Here is a 24,257-nt window from a genome sequence, read left to right as displayed (position 1 = left end):
TAAAAAAATAACCAAATAAAACGTTACAGTTCTATTTGCAATATCTTTCGGTTTGCATTTTTTTTAAATAACTTGTCCTGTGAAACACCAACGTTGTAACCTTCCAAAAAGACTAAACAGACTTTGATGATTCATAATAAATGAATGTCTGTTTTTGTGGGTTCTTTTCATTATTCTGTGCTTTTTAATGCCAAACATGTTAGGCCTTTAGTGACTTACGTAAACGTCAATGTCTCATTTTTAAACCTGTATACTTTCAATGAAACTTAAGTGTCGGCTCACACTTTGGAAAAATGAGCTAGATTATAAATTTAGGCAACTATTTTGCATAAATAATTTGGATGGTTTTAAATGTGGGTAAATCACCAACATGCATCATAAATATATTAAGACATGGATACATTTGCTTTGATGTACCAGCCATTACAGCTGATATACGAAAAGGCAAAAAAAGTTTTTTATGTGAATTAATGCTGTTTCACATTTTGACAGAAATAACGGGTGATTCCAAAATGTGTAATAAAATGACAACAAAAGTGTTCCATCTTTAAAGATACAGTGGGTGGATCAACTTACCCCACTCTCCCCTTTAATAATAGAGATTGATTTCAGGCATTCTAGCTTTAAACACAGGTTACAACACAAGACATTTCCAAAGAGTGGAAAGACACCATTTTATTTCTTATTCTGTTTGACCTCTTTTAGACAAGATGCAAGTGATAATCCTCATTAAACCACACTCAAAATATCCCAAATATTGACAGAAAAGCCCTTATCATGAAGAACATTGGACATTTAACAAATGAATCTTTTTTTTACAGTTAACCCATCTTACAGATGTTTAGAAAAACTAGATGCTTCATTAAAAATATTCTCATAGATTTAAAATAAGAGCAAGCGAATTACACAGATTCTATTGAAAGGTCATTGATGATTTCCTCTGCAGAAGACCACACCGTTGCCTGTGATCGGGCATATGAAGGAAAACTTGGCAGGAAGCTTGAGGCTCTCAGAAATCCTCCTCTGCATTTCGGCTTCTTGAGGCCTTCAGCTCTTTGAGCCGTTGCATGCAGTCTGTCAAACTCCTCTCTCCGTGCACCTTGTTGTCACGAGTCCTTACATTTACAGTTTCACTCGTCTTTTCCTTTTCACCCACCACTGTCAGAGCATAAGCCACAAAGTTAATGTACAATTCATGGCAATACGTTTATAAAGCTTCAAATATTATCTAGAAGTGACCTACTTTGACAACCGTAAAAAGCAATTGTATTATGTATAAGAAATCTTTATTTAAGTTACCTAAAATGAAGTTGTACTGGGCTAGCTGTGCATTCCTGATCTTCTTGTTTAGGGTGCAGCCTGGATCCAGATCCACATCCGTCATCAACCCTTCATTGTGAAACTCTTTCTGTACCTGAAGTCGACAAGTAGGCAGTTTGCTAACAAGGACTTGATAGTTGACACTGGAACCAGAAAAGTAGCTCAATTGTGACTTACTCTTTGGGCATACTCATCACAGGTGGGTCCAACAGGAACAACCATCACCTGACCTGGAGAGAGCCACAGTGGCCTGAAGAAAACAGAAACAGTTACACATAAAGTTGAGATCTGCACATATGGTGTGTCTCATGATAGTCTCTTCCTCTTCAGCTTACCACTTTCCCCCATAGTTTTCGGTCAGGATGGCAATCATTCTTTCCACTGAGCCCAGGATCGCTCGGTGGATGATCACAGGTCTCTTTTTGTCATCACCATCATGGCTGAAAAGAGAAAGGTTTGCCTTTAAATGTATAATAATCGTGTGAAGTGAAATGCAAGAGAGTTGTAAATACTCAAATGTGACCACAGAGTGACACTGTTGTACAGGATACAGAAATATACAATCTGAGGTTACAACAAGCTTGAGTACGGTTCTGTTTAATACAGTTCGTACAAAAATTTAAGGGAACATTAAAGAAAAGGTTTCCGAAGCAACGGTGTACACAAATTCACATCATTCGCTGCCTGCTTGTTTTAAAATCATTGGCAGTTATTTGTCAAGTGCAATTTGAAAGGAAAAAATGAAGAATGTGTACTGTCCTTCTTTCCACATGACAACAGTTCATAAAGACTTCAGTCAATAAAATGTAGTGTGGAAATTATATAAAAGTTGCGTCTCATATTGTAACCTCCAGACTGATTTTGAGAAGGAGATAAAGCAGCTAGAATTTTAGTTAACAACATTGGATGTCTCTAAAAGAATATAGTTCTTGAGTTAAATACACTTTTATGGTGCTTGTACAGTGTGATCAATATATACATTGAAACAGAATGTACACTCTTCATTTTTTTTGTATTGAACAAAAATTTAGTAAAATAAACAATTTTTCTTTTTTTAAATAAAATATTCTTTCAATATAACAGAAGATTTTACAGTATACCTAACGAATGAGAGATTGAAGCGAATGGGTAGCTGGAAGTCTAGCTGAATGGTGGCACATTGATGATATCGGCCAATGGCATCCTTGATCTGAATATCAATCTGTATCACAAAACAGCAAAAAGTTTTAAATGAAAAACGTAATTTAATCCACGTTCATATTATTCTTTATTTATCTGTCGGTTTGTACCTTTGGTCCATAAAATGCACCATCACCAGGATTCAGAATCCACTTCTCACCAAACTCAATCAGGCTGTTCTCTAGTTGCTAAAGAAGACAAATAGGTATCTCATGTAAATGACACCAGATATTACAGTGCATAAGTTATCATGCGTAGAAGATGAACTACATTAAAAATAACACATTCCCGAAATTAACCCTTATACCATATTTTTGTTAATAGCACTAAAAACACACTCCTGAAAAATTTACAATATACAATAGACATTATTGGTTTCTTATTGTATACCTTCTCAGCCTGGTCCCAAACTTCAGGCTCTCCAAGGAATTTCTCTGGCCTGGTGGAGAGGTTCAGTTTGAAGGTGAAGCCAAATACATTATACACTGTCCGCAGGAAGTCCAGGCAACCCTTTATCTCAGACTCAATCTAATCAGTGAATACAATAATGCATCATTACACCTCATTAAAATGCCCAAAAACTAGAGCTGCAATTATCTATTATAATAACAGACCAATATATTCCTTATATAAACTGTATCTGCTGTAATCTGTATAATGTATTCTTTACAATACATTTTATACCATAGGCTGTGTGCAAAAATGAACTTTATGATGCAAAATAGTCACTATATGATAAAAACTATTTATAATTTCATGAAAAACAAAGCATATAAGATTAAACCGATTTTTTTGACATTTTTTATATCTTAACATCGTAATATTGTACTCTAATCAGATGTTTTCTTGTTATGACCGGTATTGTTTGTAGGATTATAAAAAAAAGAGGACATTTTTGGTTGTTATTTATTCAATAATTCCACAAACAATACCGGACATAACAACACATCCTAAATTAATTGTTTTTTTTTTACATTTTGTACCTGATTTTAAGAGTGCCCTACTCACATAAACGGGAGTAAGAACAATAAAATGGTCCTGATTCAATTATGGTTTAAAACTTTAAGACTATGACAAACTTAGAAAAGCTTATCTGCTATTTATTTTCAACTATTTGTCACACAAAATAATCCTCAAAAAATCTATAATGATTCATGAACTAATGGGCCAAACACTGTAAATGACAATGACTACAAAACCAGCATGTTTTATTACACACTGACGTGTGTACCTGGTCCATTGAACAGAAAATGTGAGCGTCATCCTGTTGGAAGCGTCTGACTCTGGTCAGGCCGGTCAGAGCTCCAGACAGCTCGTTGCGGTGCAGAACTCCAAAGTCAGCCAGACGCAGAGGTAGTTCCCTCCAAGATCGTGGCCGGTGGTCAAACATCAGACTGTCAAACAAACAAAAGGATTATCACAATAAAAGTAGTTTTGTTTACTCTCAATGCCAAGTAACAAATACCAAGTATTATTCAGTTCATTCACAATTCTCTTGACAAATATTTTGAAGAAAGTTGGTAACCGTAAAGCGTCAGCACCCACTCACTTCTATTGCATGGATACAAAAACAACAAGTGAATGGGTGTTGTCGCTCTTTGGTTAACACCATTCTTCAAAATATTTTCTTTTGTGTTCTGCAGAAGAAAGAAAGTCATATAGTTTTGAAATATCAAGACATTGACTACATTTTTGTGTCAACAGGAGGTCAAAAAAACATAAAAGGATCGTCTACCAGTGTCCAGGGCAGTTCATAGGCTTAAGCGCATAGATCTCCTTCTCCACCTCAAAGGAGAACATGTTCTCGCTGTAGTGTTGCCAGTGCCCTGACGTTTGCCACAGTTTGCTGTTGTAGATGTTTGGTGTGACCACTTCCTGAAATCCCCTCTTCCTGTATTCACTCTGCATTGTAAAATGTAACACAGTAAACAAAAAATAACAAACCGGTCCGTAAAAAAACACCAAATAAATATTCAACTGGTTGGCCCACAATCGTTAACAGGGTCCTTCAAGAGGAGCGACCCATCCATTACATGGTCTACTGAACCACGACAGTCATAAAATGCAATTTAGCATATCCTAATAGACCCAAGCAACCCCAGCTCCAAATCACACCCATGTTTCGCTGGGTTTTGTAATTTTTTAAAATGTATGATATCTGCTCTGTGGCAGCGATGCGTTATGAATTCCAAGTGTGCAAACTCACCCTAATAAACTCGATGAGCGTGTTATAGATGTAGGCTCCTTTAGGGAGGAAGAAACAGCTACCTGGGCTCAGTTCATGAAAGAAAAACAAATCTTGCTCCTGGAATGACAAAACAAGAGGATTGAGGATAAAAACAGTGAGAAAGTATGAAACATTAAAAGGTGATAGAATCCATTGTTAGACAGACTTGTGGCTACAAAGATAAAAGTGCAAACGTGCAGGAGAGATGAAAACTAGGACAAATGGCTGATTAACACTCTTGCTTTTGTTGTGACAAAGTGCTCCCGGTGCACCAATCAGCCTGCCCATGAACAGATGGCACATTAAGGAGACAGGCATCTGCCTTCTTTATGAGCTCAATCCCTGTTCTCTCCCCTTCGGCCCACCTATCAGACCTGTCTTCAGTCACCCCAGCGAGACTCCCTGCACGGTGTATCAGACGGGATAGAGGACAGCTTGCTGCCCGAGTCATTAGCACATCAACACGTCCCCATGTACTCTATTGTGAGCAGTTTTGTCCTCGTGCTGTTCATTGAAAAAATGTGTAATCTGCTACTTTCTCTTTATTTTGATTAGCTTCCGATAAGGATGCGTGTTTGTTCATTTGGATTTGAAATTTAAACTACTGAACCTGACAGGCTGCTATAGATTTAAGTTAGCACTGTTTACTTCTAGTATGATTAATTTTCTCCTAGAAGTGATTCACATAATTCACATGGATAACTGCACAGGCCAAATTAGTGCTATGAAAACATTACTGCATATTTCACATGCATTTATGATTTAGGGATAACAAGTCTATAAATTTATATAAAAAAAATCTTCAGAAGAGAGTGGATGAATATACATCAATATTTATATCTACAGTATATATCTAAACATACTCGTCCCAGTTTGCGATGATCCCTGTTTTTGGCTTCTTCCTGGAATTTCTCCCACTCTTTCAACATCTTAGAATCAGGAAAAGAGATGCCATAGATCCTCTGTAGGGTCTCCATATCAGCTTTACCTTCCCAGTATGTGGAGGAATTCTGTGAATGGATATCAAATAGATCAGTTCTGAAACTATACATTATGTTACAGTCTACACGCGAAGTCAGGAAAAGCCTTTAGAGGATTATGTTTGCACAGCACTTGAAATTAAGAGTAAGTCAAGTGTTAAATGTGTTGAATAGAGATGTAAAGGTTCACTGTGAGCTGGTTGAAAATCGGTTATAATATGTTGAGATTTTAAATGAATCGTGATAAATGGTTTGACCAGCAGGGGCCGCTGTGTTTACAGCAAATGTAGAAAACGTGGATATGCTGATATCTTTTATTTCTAAATTTAAAGCATCCAGTTAGGAAACCGACAAACAAAGTCTTAGTTTGTTTATATTAGAGATACTTTTTTATTATTCATTTTTTTTTTGGAATTTGTTTTAAAATTGCCATTTAAATAAACAATCTAATCAAATCCCTTTGATTTAGTCGTCTTAATTGACATAAAATATTGTTTTTTTTTTTACAAAGAAATGTGCAGCATTTGAGAAATATTTTCTTTTGTCTTCTCATTTTGTAGAAATCAAATGAAGAAAAAATTGCATTGTGAGATCACTATAGTGAATCTCATGAGCTGAGTGAATCGTAATATCCCTAGTGTTCCACATGCTACTTCTAAGAACTATTTGCAAACATTTTCCTGTATTTCATGACTGCTGGAGTGCAGTTTTTAGCTGATGAAAAAACATTTTCAAGATAAATGTAATCAGGGGATTCATGGAGATTTTTGAGAGAAAATAAAAACATTTGAAAAGAAGTAAGAGTTCTGGACCTTGTGGATTTTCAGGGCCTTGATCTTTCCAGTGTGTCTTACATGAGGACCTCGGCACAGATCGATCAAAGGGCCACATCTAAAGAAGAAGCAAAGAAAACCTCTTAAGAAGCAGTAAACTAAATTAAAGCTATATTAAAATAAAACAGTATAAAATAAGTAGCAATACACTAATAAGGAACGTGTTTTTACAACCAAAAATCATACCTGTAAATTGTAGTTGTTGGGGTGGTAACTTTCTCATTCAGGATTCTGCACTTGAACTTATTGTACTAGAAACAAAAAAAGAGTGAGATTTCGTTGCTGTGAACTTCAAAGCACTATAGTGTTAAAGTCACCATGAAAAGTAAGTTGCGATTGACTTCTTTTCCGTATCGTGACATATCCAAGTGAAAACAGCTACAAGAAAATGTAGGGTGGGGTTTATTTTGCACTACCCTTTTTGATTGCTTTGTTATAAGTTGGGCCTGGAGGGGAGGGCTACACATCCCTGGACATTGGACAGCAAGTATAGTCCTACCTCTTTATTGTTGCTGACGTCATGTGGTGAAGAGTTGTTGTTAAGAGGGGGAGACGAGCTTAATGTTTTTGATTAAAGATAACAAGTGCAAATTAATTAAGGAAAAAAATGGTGTGCACGGATAAATAATTTAGAATAATCACTGCAACACTGTGTAAAACACTTATTTCACGGTTTAATTTCATGGTGACTTTAAGGGGCTATTCACAGGAAGAGCTCATGCTTCTCTTAAAAAAGAAAGCTCCTACCTTGAACATCTCCAGAAGAGTCTCCTTCTTTACCTCCAGCCTCTCAAAGGGCTGTTTCTCTTTGATGATCTTTTTACACAAGTTCTCCAGAAAGGGGAGATCATTACTTGATACGCCTCTGAGAACCAGGAGACAGAAGGGAGTGAGGCAGAGAGGCAAAACGGGTAAACAGAAGAGGCCACAGAAGGAAGCAGTCAAAAAGGTTCATGGGTTATATTAATAAACTCTTATAAACAAGCTCTTCAATAACGACAAGAGTGGCAACATATTGGCAAACATTTTACAGGTGCCTCAAACCAAAGAATCTTTCTCTTCATGCAGTCATCATCCTCTATGACTCACTCTGACATATGCAAGCAATGCATTTTTAGAGACTAACTGTTCTGAACTTGACAGAACCATGCGCAGAAAAAATGACATTTAAATAACATCTGCATGAATTGACTTTCAACCAGAGATTACAGCATTATGTTCTCTCCTACTTATCTAAAGTCATTTGAAAGATTCTGGTCAAACAAAAGGTCAAGGAATTGTTGAAAGGAATTCTTGTATTACTGAACAAAAAGAACAAATGTTTTATTTCTTATCATAATCATCTAACTACAAATGAATTAATGAGACTTTAATGGCATAGCACACGTGTGAACTTTAATTCGGCATCATAAATTTGGAGACCTCAGGGCTCTAGACTAACACATGAGAGAGGTGGCACTGGTTCTACCAAGCCATACAGTAGGTGGCACCAGCCCTTAATTTGGTAGCAACAGACTCGGGGGTGATGTAAGAAAAAAATTAAAACTAAAACTACCTTCAAAGATGTTTAATGCATTATTGATGAAATTACAAATGAATTTAAATCATTATTGTTTATACATAAAGTCTTTTAACACTTTAGCATTTTTAAAGCACATCTTTAATAACTAAATTATTGTATGCTACTTTTTTCATTTATTGTGAACGGCGTACGCAAGTACACAATTCCTTTAATATCAGTAAATGTTTTTGGGCCGTTCTTTGTTGTTTGCTGAAAATGATAAACTTCATCATACTGCTGACCCTTTAAGAGCGAGTATACGGATATATCCAATATACCGTGACACATACGTTTCCAAAATGTTTATGTTAAAGTGAAACAGACTGCTTTTACAAGGAAACTTGCTTATAAACATAAAAAATGAGTCAAAATTGCCATATATGTTGTTTCTAGAGTAAGAAGACGTGAAAGCAAACTCCGTTTAGTATTTTGTGTTCTGGGCTTTTAGTAATTTTTCTTTATGAAAGCTGCATTGATTGCTTGGCTTTTATACATTAAGACTTTCAGATTAGTAACGTTATGATTAACACTTTGTATGCTTTGCAGCATTGTTGGAGAGCTTTATACAATAGTATAGTGCTTAAAGTTAAGTGTTTCATTGTTGCAAATGTTGTTTCCTGCATTAGCATCACACTGCTTACAATACAGGCGACATATTTCCTTATTGTTACGGTTTTGTTCCATAGCCGTGGAATTTCATGCATTCTGCAGGCGAAACATATTTATTTTAGTTGCAAGAGTAAGAGCTTCACTCATCTACTCTGTCGGTCCTTATACTTCATCAATGTAATTGAATGCGATTATGTGACTCTTACCCACGCATTACGGCTTAAGGGGCGGGGCACGTTCACGATAGATACTTGAATGGCTGAAAGAGGGGAGGCGGATTAGAGTTACTGGATGCGTCGCTCACACAATATAACATTTCTGCGCATCATAAATGCAAAAATTTGTACAAAAAAAATAAAATAAGTTTGGCAGTAGCACCAGGTCACACTGGCAGGTAAAAATAGTTGCAATCTACAGCCCTGGAGCTCAAATCTATAATACTGCCGTTATATTGAGTAAAAATTCAATCCAGCATAAAAACACACAGACAAACAGAGAATAGGTTTGACTTACTCATTGTCAAGGTACATGTCATAGTAAAAGCCATTCTCGATGGGGGGTCCGTAACAAAGGCAGCCAGTATAGACTCTCTCCATTGCCTCTCCCATTATGTGCGCACTGGAGTGCCAATAAACCTAAAAAAAAGCATTCTGATATAAAACCAGGACTTCTACATAGCTTGACAAAGAGATGTTTGGTACAGCGAAGTCATCTAACGATAAAACTTTGTAACACTATTGTATGTTAAATATTATACTATTTTTAACCAACTTAAGGACACAATATGCCTATTAGGGCTTTGCGCAAAAAAACGTTTGATCGTTTTCTTTCTTTCATATTTCCACAAGCAATGAAAATTCATTAATGTGAATATTATTGCTACTACTTTCCAATAGATGTCACTTTTCGTTTGACAATAGATGGATGTCACAACAGAAAGCATTTCGTTCTTTTATTACTTAATTAACATGGCAGATGTGGGCGTGTGGTCAAATTTAACATCTTCACATGATTCAAATGATTGCCTCTCTTTACAGCACATTTAATGACATTTTGTTGTTATACTGTATCTTAAAGGAAAAATAACCTGATCCTGTTTGATCAAGCTATGACACTGTTCTGTTCCAATATACCCAAATGTGTATAAAGTTTCATATACAGGTTTGTGGCTCTTCATCTTCGTTTTTAATTGGTAATCTGATGTTTACTGAATTTTTTAGAATTACCTATAGGATTTATATTAAATCTGTAATCATTGACTCAAATCGAGAACTTGTGAATCGGAATCAGAACATCAGAATCGATACCCAGCCCTAATGCCTATGGCTACATGAAAAGTACTGTTACAACTGGAATACTGTCTGTATGAACATCCAACCAAAGGCAAGCCCATTTCTATTCACATGTGACACCTGCAATTATAGTGACTGACGTAATAAGGAAAAATGTCATCTTCTTGATCAACAGAAAGTATTGGTTTTGCAATGGTGCGATTCTAACCGCAATGGATGCATACATTAAGTTTATACAAGAAAGGAATTGCATTGGCATATATGAACACCTATAAAATATTGTCACTTGGTGTATTCTGCACTAGGCCTGTTGAATATCAGTTTTATGATCTTTTGGGATGCTGATGTGAACGATTCTGAATCGCTGCATTGTCTTGCTATCTTATCTGATTTTGACATGAACCATATAAATTCATCTTTCAGACTGTAATTTTAGAAATCTCTCTCCCTCTGCCCCGATGAGGTGAGTTTGCTCTTGTAGATGCGACTACTCGTGTTGTGAAAGAAGCACACGCATATGGAGCGTAGTTCTAATGTGGGGCTTTGGCAAGAAAGACGAAAAGTGGAAGGGAGACAGTCTTGTGCAGTAATATTTAAAACTGAGGATGCAAAGCATCACGATATCGAATTAAATCATTGACATGATGACAATTATTTGTCAAGTACGGTCCCATTCACACAGCTCGGCTTCTATCATTAATGCGGTTGCGAGTTCCGAAAAGTTCAATTCACACGGTTGTCAATGTATGTGAAAGCAACCATATTAGGTACTTAAATACAGACTGACAACTAAACTTACTGCTTGTGCTTCTTCATCATCAAATTTAAGAAACACCAGACTGCAGTCTTCCTCTAAGGGTCTGTCCAGATCCCACACACCATTGTTCACTTTGGCAATTACAGTGTTATCAGCAAGGCCTTGGCTGTTAAGGGGAAAAACAGTCACCAGTTATTGCATGAGTTTGAAGTTTTTTGACAATTTTAGCTGCCTTTGAAAGAGACTCTACGGGGTAGTCGCACCTTTTGTTGTAATGCATTTCACTCGGACAGGACACAAAATGACGTATAGTAACTTTTCATGTGTCTTAAAGTCTATTGCTATAAACCCCCTTGGCGACCTCAAGAATGATGTTCAGTTAAAAAACTAACCTGATGCCACAGGCAACCTGGTATGGTGTGGTCTTCCAGGACTCCCCATCAATGACATTTCCATCAGGCAGCGTGATCTTGATGGGCTTGCTGTCCTTCGCTGCTTTCTCAGACAGCAAAGTGTCATGTTCAGCCTTGAGCTTGTTATAAATGGACAGACGCTCCTCAATGTACTGTGGTGGAGGACTCAACTATAGAGGATGAAAAGCACGTATTTGAACTGAAATAACACACGTAAAGTCATTTCATCTTTACACAACCAATATTCTTGGCAACAGCATGTTACCCACAATACCATCATCAATACATGTGTTCTATGTATTGATCTTAATAGGATTACATATATACGGGTATGCCTACTTGAGGTTTGATTTGAAACCATAGGTACTTCTCTACCAGAGGTGTTAATGTATGTCTGCAACACAACACAGAAGAAGAAGAAAAACATACCTCAGTCTTTCCACCTGCATCTCCACCAGCATTCTTGCTTTTCTTCTTTCCTCCATCTTTGCTATTCTAAATGAAAGAAACAAGGCAGGGTGTGACATGTATTACAGTCAACTGTCAATCAATCTTTACTGTCAACAAACAACGTGGAGTTCAAACGTGTCAGTGATACAGAAACCAAAGCGGATAGCAATGCGAAACCTATAAATAACCAACCAGGTCATTCAAAAATGTTACATATTGTCATATTACATTAGCTTAAACTGAACACTAGCAACTCGGCAAACTACAATGACCATAAGCACATTCCGTACCTTCTTCTCGTCCATCTGCAAAGCCTTCAACTGTTCGGTCACGGTCTTGTCCGACATAATTAGACCAAAATATCACAGGGACGAACAAATGTCACGATCCAACAATCTACAGTTTGGTAATGCGCCTCCTGATTCAGACCCGACAGGCACGCTTCCCGGAAACAAGAAGGCTGATGCAATGTAACTGTAAATTTAGGATATTGCAAATGATTGGTGCCTCACTGTGATTGACGTAAACCTAAGCCAATCGGCAAACAGAACGATACAGTTCTGATGGCGCAGTCAGATGACGCAACGGTACCGGTCTTATGGCCAAAGAGACGCATGCCATTTCCTTATAACTTATAGTTACATTTATAATAAAGTATGAACTTGCTTTTTTTCTTTTTGCAATTCTAGTCGTAGTGTAGAACTTTCTTTTCAAAAGTACAGAAATAAAGAGATCATTGCTTGAAGCGTAGTTACAGCAGTCCTTGCTAGTGACACCTAGTGGTTGTAACAACAAAATGCAGCTATTAATTATAGAACAATATGGTACAATAATGTACAAACAGCTCCTACGAGGCTACCTAAACAACAGGCTTTTATTTTCATCGTATGTGTAATGCAAGCCTGTTGGGAAGCATAGATTATTTACTTCTAACCGACCCTCAAAAGCTACAACCTGTCCTTTATTATCTCATAGGAAAGACTTTTCGGTTGCAAATTAGGATAAAATGACTTCCAAATCGTTTAAGTTGAACTTGAAGTGCTTGTTGACTGTAGATTGTATAACGTGACGCAGAAGTGTGTAACTAAAGGGGACATTAGTTAAAAGATTCTTGAACATGTGATCAGAACTGACCATCATGTTGCAAGACAAAGGTGGTCTATTAAGTCAGTACGTCTGTTGTTTATGTTTCACAAAATGTTCTATAGGAAAAATATTAAAATAAGTAATTATTAAATTAAATTACATTACATTTGAGCGGTTTATTAATACAGACTTTTCAGTGAGACGTTCATCTGGCTTTCCATCAGATCAAACTTTGTCTACAAGTAGAAAGTGCCAGCCCATATTTATTTTTCAGCATTTTTCACCAGCAATGTTGTCACTGTAAGTAAAAAGTTAAAGTTTCTTCATTCCCACTGAAGTGCATTTACATAGGGCTATTCATTTAGATAAGGAAATTGTAAAACTTGCCCCCACAATGCAAGTGTAAATAAACCCCATGGATTCAAACAAAATTGCATTTGCACTCTGAAAATAGTTTGTCTTTGCCTTATTAAATTTGCATGTCTTTTTTAACTAGTCAAACTTTAACTCCTTATTTTTAAAGCTGTGTTTGAAGACATTTGTCACGTCCACCTACGCTCATGCATTTTGAAGCCTGAACTACTGTAGACAGTGCAACATAAATAGACTTAGACAAAGTAGAAGACTAAATAGTGTATTAGCTTTCTTTTGGTTTAGTGTTAAGATGGTCAGATGTACTCTTGATGGCATGCATCAGAACTTTCAGTAAACTCAGTTTATTAACCGCAGGTTATTAATCTAGATGAGTCTGGTCAGGTTTGCATGAATGTGAAGGTTCATCAATACTTATGCGGTTATTAATATAACCCATATGGTCATTGTCCTGTGGAACACAAAGTAGATGTTTATAATTTGTCAGTGATCAGAGTCTGACATATCAGATCAGCATAAATAATCAACAACAATCCAGCACTAAAAAACTCAGTTATTTATTTGAAAGAATCCATGCAACTGAATTTCATGCATTCTGAATTATTTACAATGTAAAAGTGCTGTCTTCTCATGCTTGACATTGTCAACTTGTCAAAAAAAATTAAATTGGACGTATTACTTAGTAATTCAGTGCTCGATACACTCCCCCGGCATTCGTATAGGTTTCGGAAAGTTTTTTTGGGAAAATGAAAATCTGTTTCTTAACTTCTCTTAGTCCCTTATTGGGCAATTATCCCAAAAAGCACGCCCCCGGCAAGGCAAAAGAAATAGCACGCCTAACATCCAGATTGGCTGCGCTGCAAAAAGATTGGCTGCGCTGTGGGCCTGCAGCTGCATCTCGTTACTTGCGATAGAGAGAGAAGTCGAGGAGTATTTGTTTGTTTAGGGTATTTCAGTGATGGATGTTATATGATCGGTTGATATAATGCTGGATTTGTAGATTGTTTGAAACTGATAGCTTTCCTGTGTCGCCCTAAGCCGCTCATCTGTCTAGCTAATTTTTTGTAGCATTGTCTAATCAGGACTCGCGACGTTGCCAGAATTCTACCATCAATTAGACCACAAAATTGACCAATGAGATACAGCTGCTGTTTCTTCACGCTTCCATCTTTTCGTTTCGTTGTCGTAGTGGAGGGAAAATATTTTTCTTTCTTGCGCTATTAAGAAAATGTGAACGGTACATTAGACTGTTTAGATCGTTACCTTGATACAAATGGATTCAACAACGTAAAGTTAATTTACATCCAAGTTAATATTGCTCATTTAGAAGGTGTTTATGAACGTTTGATACACTGTTACAGTTTAGATATTATACGGTCTTTTGTATTGTGAAAATTGAAGATTTAACGAAAGTGGAGGAGATGGTAGTAGCATAAAAATGCAATTCTGTTATTGTAAATATGCTATTTACTTATAAAAATTTATGTTTTAATTTAAAATATTTGAAATAGGTGACCTGGGCTGGATTAAAGCATAACGCAGGCGATATTCATTTACAGTGGCAAGAAAAAGTATGTACACCGATTGGAATTTCATTGTTTTCCGAATAAATTTGTCATTAAATGTGATCTGATCTTCATCTTCAAGTCAAGGGTATTGACAAACATAATGCGATTAAAGATAATAACAAAAAATCAGATCTTTCATGTCTTTATTGAATTTATATTCACACTCATTCAACATTCAAAATGGCAGTGGAAAAAGTAATTCAACCCTTAGAATTAACAACTGGCTGACCCCCCCTCTGTCATGTTCTTTGGACGTCTCATGTGTATGACCCTCTTTAAGTCAATCCATAGCATCTCTATTGTGTTGAGGTCTGGGCTCGGACTTGTCCACTCCAAAAGGTGGATTTTGTTTTTCTGAAGACATTCTGTTGTGGACCTGTTCCTGTGTTTTGGGTCGTTGTCCTGTTGCATCACCCACCTTTTACACAATTTCAGCTGACGTACGGACATTCTCACATTATCCTGAAGAATTGTCTGATATACTTGGGAATTCATCTTCCCCTCAATGATTCTAAGCTGGCCAGGCCCTGATGCAGCAAAGCAGGCCCAAAACATGATGTTTCCTCCACCATATTTTACAGTTGGGATGATATGCCATGCCCTTTTTATGCTAGATGTAGTGCTGTGTGTTTTTTCCAAATAAGAAAATCTTAGTTTCATCAGTACTCAAAACATTTAGCCAATACCGCTGAGGAGGGTCAATGTGCTCTTGTGCAAACTTCAGGAGTGCATCAATGTTCTTTCAAGTAAGCAGTGGCTTCCTTCGTGTTGTCCTGCCATGTATACCCTGCTTGTTCAGTGTTTTACGTATTGTAGACTCTTGAACAGAGATGAGAGCAAGTTCCAATGATGTCTTCAAATCTTTGGCTGTCATTTGGGGTTGTTTCTTTACCTCATTGATGAGTCTTTGTTGTGCTCTTGGTGTCATTTTGACTGGGCGCCCACTTCTTAGTAGAGTAGCAACAGTCCTAACGTGTCTCCGTTTGTAGATTGTTTGCCTAACTCTAGACTGGTGAATTTCTAAAGTCTTTGAAAATAACTTTGTAACCCTTGCCAACTTTGTGTAAATCAACAATTCTTGATCGTAGATCCTCTGAAAGTGCTTTTTGTCGAGTCATGGCTCACATAAGCATGTTCTTCTTGTGCAGAGCAAACTCCAAAAGTTTGAGGGAATTTTATCAGTTAAAGTAGCTGTAGTACACACCTCCAAACTTATTATCTTAACAAGACTCCATTTAGCTTTTTTGAAGTCATTAACTCAAAGGTTCACATACTTTTTCCACAAGCACTATAAGGTTATTTTGGTTGTTCTCAATAAAGACATGAAAGATTAAAAAATGTTGGGTTATTTTATTTGTCAATACCCTTGACTTAGATCACATTTTATGACAAATTCATTCAGAAAACCACGAAATAAAAAAATGGTTCACATACTTTTTCTTGCCACTGTAAATGACTTCAAAGGACTGAAAAAGTATTATCAATTAACATAGGTTTATATGACTTAAACAGCAATTAAAGAACAAACAATTAAATATTAACAATTAACATCGCCTGTGCTTTAAATACAACAACTCTGATTCGACATTTCTTTTTCTATAAATACATGGTATCTGAGTATGTTTTGTTGTTGGTTTTTGTGTTAATAGATATGGAGCCTCGGTTTAGGAAGAGATCTGATGGGAATATTAATATGTGTGTTTCTTCAACTGCTCTAAAAGTGACTGTCCCCGGATAAAGTCTCCGAATCTGCACGAAGAGCTGTCGATCCGGGCAATAAAATAAACCTTTTAGGCCAGCATGAAATCCAGTTTGGAGCCTTCAGAGGTCAAACCTTTAAATGGATTGCTATCTGGATGGCAAAACACAAAATCCACAGAGCCTTGATAAAACTGTTTGAAGACTGTTTATATCTCCCATGGCCCAACCAATTAATCATACATTTGAGATATGAAAAGATATGTGACAAAGTGACAATACCTAAACAACATTTGAATAGTAAATGCCAGTAATAGTTGTTCAATCTGTTCAATTTGTATTGTCTGTATTCCTAGATTTAGTGGCAAGATCTACAAAACCTCAGCCAACTTTACCAGCATGTGGAACATAGAATCAAGAGGACCGTGAACTGATAGAACCAACCAGTAGTAGACTACACCAATGTGGACTGGATGTGGTTGATTTTTGCCCTTTTGCCATAACTGGAGTACCTGTGACAGAACGCTACTTTGGCCACCCTTTCTTTCTCTGGATGCCAAAACGACCTGGACAGGCTTATTGTGGCAAAGCTTGAAGAGATGGAATAACAGCTCATGCAGCCTTCACATGATGATGTGCTACTACGCCTCAGCAAGAATGAGATAGCCCTTTACTGCAAACGAAAAAATGCCTGGAACGTTGCGTAGCTTGTGATGTTCATGGCTTTGCCTGCGTACATCTGGATCCAAACACGGCGAATCACAATGAAACCAGTGTTGCTTTTGTTTTGCGTCCATCGTGAATTGAATTGAATTTTATTTAAAAAATGGTGGTCAGGGTTCTTCCGTGGTCACGGTAATCTCGCCCCCAGCACCTGACGCAAGCAGTACTTACTTCTGGCCCAGCAACGTTTGGGTTCTAGATAAGAACCACTTTTTCTCGTTCGGAGCTGTTGCTTTGGATGTGGAAAGACAAGGAAACAATTTGGAACTAGGCTCGTTTTGTTATCCCTTACTGCAATTCATTTATGGAAAACCTGTTTTGCATGCATTTAGCTCCTGTAAATCCAGATCAGGCACACACAAACCTGTCCAGGGCGATCTGCTTCTGCTGATTTAAGTGTCCATGACACTTGTTACCTATTGAAACAAAAGGTTCTAGTTTTCGATGATTTAGATTATAAGTGATAATCTTATATTTGTATGTATTCCTGAAGGATTCTGTAGGACCTGACAACATTGAAGGTTTTGGAGCAGTACAGAACTTGGCTGAATAATTTGTTAGTATCAGGGAACACAGTCTTACCTTGAAAGGGAGGAATCTGCCTGCATTATTACTTTGTGGAAGGCACTTGGGGATTATCATAAAGAATAGACTGACTCTCCATGCCAAAACCTCCCTGACCAAAGGACAGTCCGGAACCACCAAGAAAATTATGACACCTGGAGTGGAGAGCACCAGAAGGTATGACTTTCTCTGTACTGAGTATTTATCATAATAATAATAATAATTTATCTGTAACCTCTTGCTGAGGTTACAGCAGACATGCCAGATCTCAGGAGAGGAATATTTTTACTCAAGGAATTCCTGTTCAAGATGCACAAATGACAGCAAAAAATAGGCTTCCGGCAGCACTCCAAAAAGAAGCGATTACGCAGTGTGAAATTAATGATGAACCTCACATTTTTAGCTTGCCTCCAAACACAGATTGGATGGCCAAAACAATATTTGACCCACAAACAGTATTGCAACAGCCTGCACTGCCTCAACCAGGCCCCCCACAAGCGGCTGCGCGACTTCAAAGAGGGCTCCCCCAACAACTTGCACTCAACCACTCACCTGGAGCCCCCCCAGTTATTTTCCTTTCTGCACCTGCATGCCAACCTATGATGGTAATTGTAACACTTCCTGCGGAAAACACTGGGACTGCAGCTGTGCGACCTTCTGTACCATACACCACACAGTGCTACAGGAAGAGTAATCTGGCAAAAGAGGAGAAGGGCATATTGGTAAGAAAATATGAGCAGAAAACTAATGTTATCCTGTGCAAGAAATGCAACAAGGAAAGAAAACCACCGTCTCATAACCAGTATTTTGAAAATTGGTACTGTGAGGCGACTGCTACTGAGCCCTATGAAGAATGGAGGGCAGCATTGCAGGTACTTGGCTATGGCAAGAAAAGAGCAGACAATAAGAGAAGAAAGAATGCCACATTGCAAAACTGCACAACACTTTACCATTTATTAAGCACTTTAAATTTATTCATAACATCACTGTACAGTTATTGATAATGCTGTACCCAATTATGATTAAAATACTCTAAATAACTATAGTTATTATATATTTTAGTTTGTATTATATATTTTATATATATATATATATATATATATATATACGCACTTTGTTATTATATAATGTTATTAAATAACTTAAGTTATTTATAATTTTGGATAATGTGAACAATTAGCATTTACAGTGATATTTACAGTGTTTGGTAAAATGAACATGTTTGAAATAGACTGGTTAATGTTTTCCACATTATTGTTATTTACTTGCATTTGCATGGCTTATAGCTGCAAACCAGGCATTAGCAATGCAAAACATGAGCTATTAAATGACATGACTTTCAAAGTATGCAGGTTTTAATTTAACTCTTGTGTTATGGTAGTTAAATGCGCTGTTGTTAGCGTCGTTTTAAACTGTCATAGAACTCGGGGTAAGACATAGACAGAGGACCCAGACGTAGACAGAGGGTAAGGGGTGAACAAAACATTTAAGGATAATTACAAAACAGGAAACAAGAACCCACGAGGGGGTAAAACATCATAACATAAAGGGTACTAACAGGAACAAAGACTCACTAACTCTAAACTAGACTGGACAAGACTAAATATAACACTTACATAAACTTTGACTAACTAGACTTACACTACAACACCAGGGAACAAGAACTGCACCCACTTGACAAACAATGAACCACCACATGACAGAAAACACAAGGGCATTATAAAGGTAACTAAATCAGAAGAGGGCAGATGTGGGGGATGAAATCATAACCAGCATTATCAAGGAAACAAGAGGGCAGGAATAGTGACAAGACCAGAGAGAGAGTATTGCAAGCCAATAGCGCCAAAAAGCCTCTCTCCACATGAAACAACACTCTAAAAAAAGGCTGGGTTAAAACAACCCAATTTGGGTTATTTTGGTAACCCAACATTGGGTCAAATATGGACAAACCCAGCGTTGGGTTATTTTAACCCAGCCAGTTGGGTTAAATCTTTGACCCAACATGCTGGGTTGTTTTATTTAAATCAACTTTTGCTTAAAAATGATGGTTTAAAACAAACCCGAAATGTTTAAAAATAATAATAACAAAATCACAGAGAAATACTCGAGGCATCAGTAAGAATCAATAGTTTTATTAAGGATCAAAAGGAATTCATAAAAACATGCAATATGTTATGCTCAATGAACAATAAAATGGCATATAAAACACTTTGATGAAATGTATGTTTATACATATTTAAAGAAAAGTAACTTCAATAAATTACATTAGTTTAGATTTTAACATATACATTTAACAAGGTTATTAAAGTGGCACAAGTAAATATAAATAGTTAGACAACTTAACACTTCAAAACACTATAAAAAGTATTTTACTAAACCCTTGTTGATAGAACCGCATTTATATGATAAAATATAAGTCTATGCACAAGTTTTCTATAAAAAAAGAAATAAACAAGCGTTATGGATGTGAAAAAGGGACACCGTAACTTTCCTCTTCATATAAACTCACAAAACATTTTAAAGAGCGTTAGTTCTTTCGGTTTCAGCACTGCTTAACCTGACATATCCACGGAGCAGTCTTACTAAAGAGGATTCTTTTCCTGGGAGTTGTAGACAACAGTGTGGTGTGCACTTTTGGAAACCGATGTTCAGCAGGAGGGTTTCTTTATCAATTTGTTCATCTATAAAGAGAAAAAGAGACAAGAGAAGAATGTAAGGAAACTGGGCTACCCAGAGCACAATGGATTATAATAAACATATAAAGAAGTACATTAACATTGATTTTACCTAAATAATGTTTACCTTTAAGCCTGTTATGAAAACATCCACGTTCCAGTTGACATTCTCTTGAATAGAATGATCCATTAATATTAGCTGTTATTCTGCACGCTGTCAGTGGGGGAAAGAAGAAGAGTGGGATATAGTACAGAAAGTGAAATACAGTCTTAAAAAAATAATATTATAAACGTTAAAACAACCCTTCACTAATTCGACACACTCGGGAATAAGTATAAGTCTAAAAAGAGCAACAATTGTTCGTCTCATATACCCAAAATTAACTATATCGCATTGTTAACCACTAACGTTATAAGAGCCAGCGGCTATTCCCGAAGCAATGGCCGAGATAGAACTGCTCTCCACGGAGACACGACCGCTGACCGCCTGAAGCTCACACCTCCGACAGCGTCTTAACAAAATCTCAAAGAGGCGTAATGTTTATATATAAATCACGTATTTGTGTTCTTAACAACTACATTCTCGTCTAAAAGACTCTTAAATCTAAGTTCCGTCACCGAACATTAGCGGTATTTATAAAAAAAAATGAGCTGGATGTTTGCTTTTGACACGACGCTCTCGTGTCGACCTTAAACTAATATCAAGATGCGTAAGTTACTGAACTAAATTCCTCACACAAGTCACACATTTCAGAGGAAATGTTCAACAAAAAGGAAGTTTAAATGATTAAAAAGCTGTAAATTAGAACAACGTGGGCATAACGTTACAGACTAGCTATCCAAAGCTAACGAAGCTAGATTGTAACGTTACTTTCAAACCTAATGCGAACAGCCGAATTTTGCATACTTTTGCATTTTTTTTACAGTAATAGTTTTATACATTAAAAACTCGTAAAACATACCTTTTATTCTTCGATTAACAGCTTTCCGAGATGAAGTGGATCAAAATGCCCGCGAAGGTAAAGTTTGTCTGATGCGTCGAGGAGTGGGAGGGGTTTACTCTCTCAACTGTCACTCAATTGGACCAGACTGGTAACCCAGCGTTTGGGTTACTCAAAAAATGACCCAACACTAAGAAAATAACCCAACAAAATGACCCAACAGGCTCAACCCAGCTGTTGGGTTAAACAAATAACCCAGCGTTTTTTAGAGTGAAGGGATCCTGCTATGATTCCGCCCCATCATGTCATGTCTTTCCTGGTCTTAAGGGACAGAATCACGACATTAAACACTCAGTGATGTTACAACTAGTGCCATGAGTGGGCCATGAACTCGTGTCTCCGTGACACTTTTTGGTATGAGTACCACGACTAATGCGCACTGGCCTTGGCGCAGTGGTTAGCGCATGGCACTAGCAATGTCAATACCATGAGTTCGATTCCAGGGTGTTGCACATAGTCAGAAACAAATGTATAATACAATCCAATGTAAATTGCTTTGGATAAAAACATGTGCCAAATGCGTAAATGTACTGTAAATGAAATATGGAGAATTAAAAGTACTAAAAGCTACCTGACATGAACCGCATGCAATAAGTGAAACTAAGTCGTACGTCTGTGTTTTGTTGCCAATCAGCGCATACAAGCATATGATAACAACACAAACTTATAGTGAATCAATAATTATGCAGGGAGAATGTATTGCGATGATGTATTGTGTGCTCGTGATTTGGTTCCCCACGCACAATCCCTGGACGCAGTATTTTTTTTGAATCACACAGCTGTACCTATCTTTTATAAATGTGATTAATCTAAATACTCTTCGAAGATACAAAGTATGCAATACTACTCTATAGGTACTCAAGATTAATATGAGATCGGCTGAAACTGCGTGTCATGGCAGCTTTTAGAGTTTTTAAATATGCTTTAAGACTAACTTTAACCAGTGGTGAATATGTTTTCCATAAAACCTCAGTTTACCAAAGATAGCTTACGTAGGAAATGCAGTTTGAAATCGCCACGGTTTTTGACGGCATAAACTACACATCAACACATGGATCAGCAGTTTGAGTAGATATGTAAAGGTAGCGTAAAGACTGAAACGATCACCGCTTTGCTGTTTCAGCAGGTGAGAAGCCCACTTAATCAGTGTCTGGAACTGCTGAAACACCGCGGTATATATGTGCAAATGTATCTATGGTCCGGGCTGGTGTGATTGACTGGAGGCAGGAACTCATTTGCATAATCATAATTCTGTATATACTAAATGTGGTAGGGGTGTAGAGTTACATTCAGGTCCTTTTCAGGCATGAAGAAATGACCCCCTTATATGTCAACACACTATATAGTTTTGTAAAGTCCCAGAACAGCATTTATGGTGTGTCTTAAAATCAAGATTGTGTATGCCTCTAAACTTAAGTGGTAGTTAATCGCCTTTCATTCTCCAAATGCCCAAATGTCCTTAGAGAGTCATTCGATTTCAGGTCAAATTTTAATTGCCGAGAGTTCTTTGTCTCAAAGCAATTACTAAATCACACAGACCCTGCTGTCAAACTGTTACTTAGCAATGTGAATTTTTAGGTTGCTCTTCTCCTTAAGGACAAGACGTTTTTAATCAGTTATTGTTGTTTGGATGCTTACTGGTGTTTTTCAATTAAAAGACGAAAAGCATTTTTTTACCATTTTAACCAGAAGTAAAATTCGATCAAGGTTCGGAGCAGGGCCGCCTCTAGACATGGGCACGTGGGGGGGGGGGGGCTGAGCCCACCTACACGTCTGTCTTCCCCACCCAACAAGAATTAAAAAATAACACCAACAATTACTGTGTTTCTATAGGCTGAAACAGAGCATAACAGGAATCATGTTAGCTGTATGAAATATCTATTTACCTTGCCCAAACCTCAGCAAAAGACCATCACTATTAGATTGATGACACACTGTGTAATTATTGCAAGCGCCTCATAGCTGTTTTGCAATGAAATCAATATTTCTATCTCTGTACTGCACCACACTTATTTTCCTTTCTGCATTGAGCTTCTTTATTGATTGTTAATGTTTACCTCTGGAAGCAACGAATGTGTCTCCACCTTAACAACAAACAGTGTCACTAAAACTAGATACTTAACTAGAAAATGTCAGATGGTTTGAAAATAGGAATACAATATTGAGAGTTATTAGGCGTGGGCACAAACTGCCCAATGGAACAAGCTGTAATGATGTTTCTAGTGCATAGATTGGTAAACAATTAAAACACAATCGATTTGTGGATGATGTTGGCGTATGCCAGGACAACATCTTAAAACGGTTTGGATCATCGTAGACTTGCATGTTACTGTTGGCTTATTCTAAAAAGTGTTCCTTTTCAAATCCTTTGTATGACTGTGTAATCAAACAATGTTGAAAATGTTTCTTTAGGTTTATCCTTTTATTATTTTTAGCCAGTTAATTATGGTTATTTATAGTGTAAGCTTATGTATTTGTAATATGGCCAATAATAGTGGAAATATTACAAATAGCTTAAATTCGTGTAATAGCTTATTTTAGCCTATGTAGGGTTTAGATGACTGTCTTACGAATACCAAATTCTGCAGAAATTAAAGTCAGATTTGGTTTAGACAATACAAATGCATGAATCCATCCTGCCTTTAGGATGGTAGTGTTGGAGCCTACCTGAGTATTATAGCGGACCATGACCAATGCATTATCCCTTTATGACCACAGTGTATCCATATTTTAATAACTAGAGTGGGTCAAGACTCTATCATAAATCTTTAGATCATCTCAAATTTTTGAACTGAACGATGAGTTCACTGTACTCAAATAAATTGAATCTGTGACAAAAATAAATAAAGCTGTTCTGAAGACGTCTACTTAAGTTTATTTGACTAAAGATTAGAAGCTTTCTCACATGTTAACAGTATCATAGAATTTCACTTCTCTTTCACAAACAAA

General features: G+C 37.0%; 1 protein-coding gene and 1 long non-coding RNA gene across 2 annotated transcripts; both read right to left on the bottom strand.

Moving 5' to 3' along the window:
- Window positions 1-539: 539 nt before the first annotated feature.
- On the bottom strand, window positions 540-12,071 carry tars1 (threonyl-tRNA synthetase 1). Its single transcript, XM_056747018.1, has 19 exons — window positions 11,912-12,071; window positions 11,601-11,666; window positions 11,151-11,341; window positions 10,801-10,924; window positions 9,223-9,344; window positions 7,287-7,404; window positions 6,726-6,790; window positions 6,519-6,597; window positions 5,590-5,736; window positions 4,706-4,804; window positions 4,235-4,401; window positions 3,731-3,893; window positions 2,890-3,027; window positions 2,610-2,687; window positions 2,421-2,521; window positions 1,656-1,760; window positions 1,498-1,570; window positions 1,300-1,414; window positions 540-1,158 (listed from the first exon to the last, which is right to left on the bottom strand). The coding sequence occupies exons 1-19, from the start codon at window positions 11,966-11,968 to the stop codon at window positions 1,010-1,012; spliced, it is 2,157 nt and encodes a 718-aa protein (XP_056602996.1). The 5' UTR covers window positions 11,969-12,071; the 3' UTR covers window positions 540-1,009.
- Window positions 12,072-19,847: 7,776 nt separating this feature from the next.
- On the bottom strand, window positions 19,848-21,493 carry LOC130419851 (uncharacterized). The gene is made up of 3 exons (XR_008906550.1): window positions 21,270-21,493; window positions 20,435-20,521; window positions 19,848-20,313 (listed from the first exon to the last, which is right to left on the bottom strand). It is a non-coding gene; the product is annotated as an uncharacterized LOC130419851 (long non-coding RNA).
- Between the last annotated feature and the right edge of the window lie 2,764 nt (window positions 21,494-24,257).

This window comes from Triplophysa dalaica, chromosome 4, assembly GCF_015846415.1.
Source record: "Triplophysa dalaica isolate WHDGS20190420 chromosome 4, ASM1584641v1, whole genome shotgun sequence".
NCBI classification, from domain to species: domain Eukaryota; kingdom Metazoa; phylum Chordata; class Actinopteri; order Cypriniformes; family Nemacheilidae; genus Triplophysa; species Triplophysa dalaica.
This window is presented reverse-complemented; position numbering and strand designations above follow the sequence as displayed.

What these genes read in the sequence shown, in the direction of transcription:
- tars1 (XM_056747018.1), bottom strand. Translation starts at nt 11,968, where the DNA reads ATGTCGGACAAGACCGTGACCGAACAGTTGAAGGCTTTGCAGATGGAC. An exon ending in CGCTCATCGAGTTTATTAGG is followed by an intron (nt 4,402 to 4,705) that starts GTGAGTTTGCAC and finishes TTTACAATGCAG; the next exon opens with AGTGAATACAGGAAGAGGGG. An exon ending in TTTTCTGTTCAATGGACCAG is followed by an intron (nt 3,028 to 3,730) that starts GTACACACGTCA and finishes TTCACTGATTAG; the next exon opens with ATTGAGTCTGAGATAAAGGG.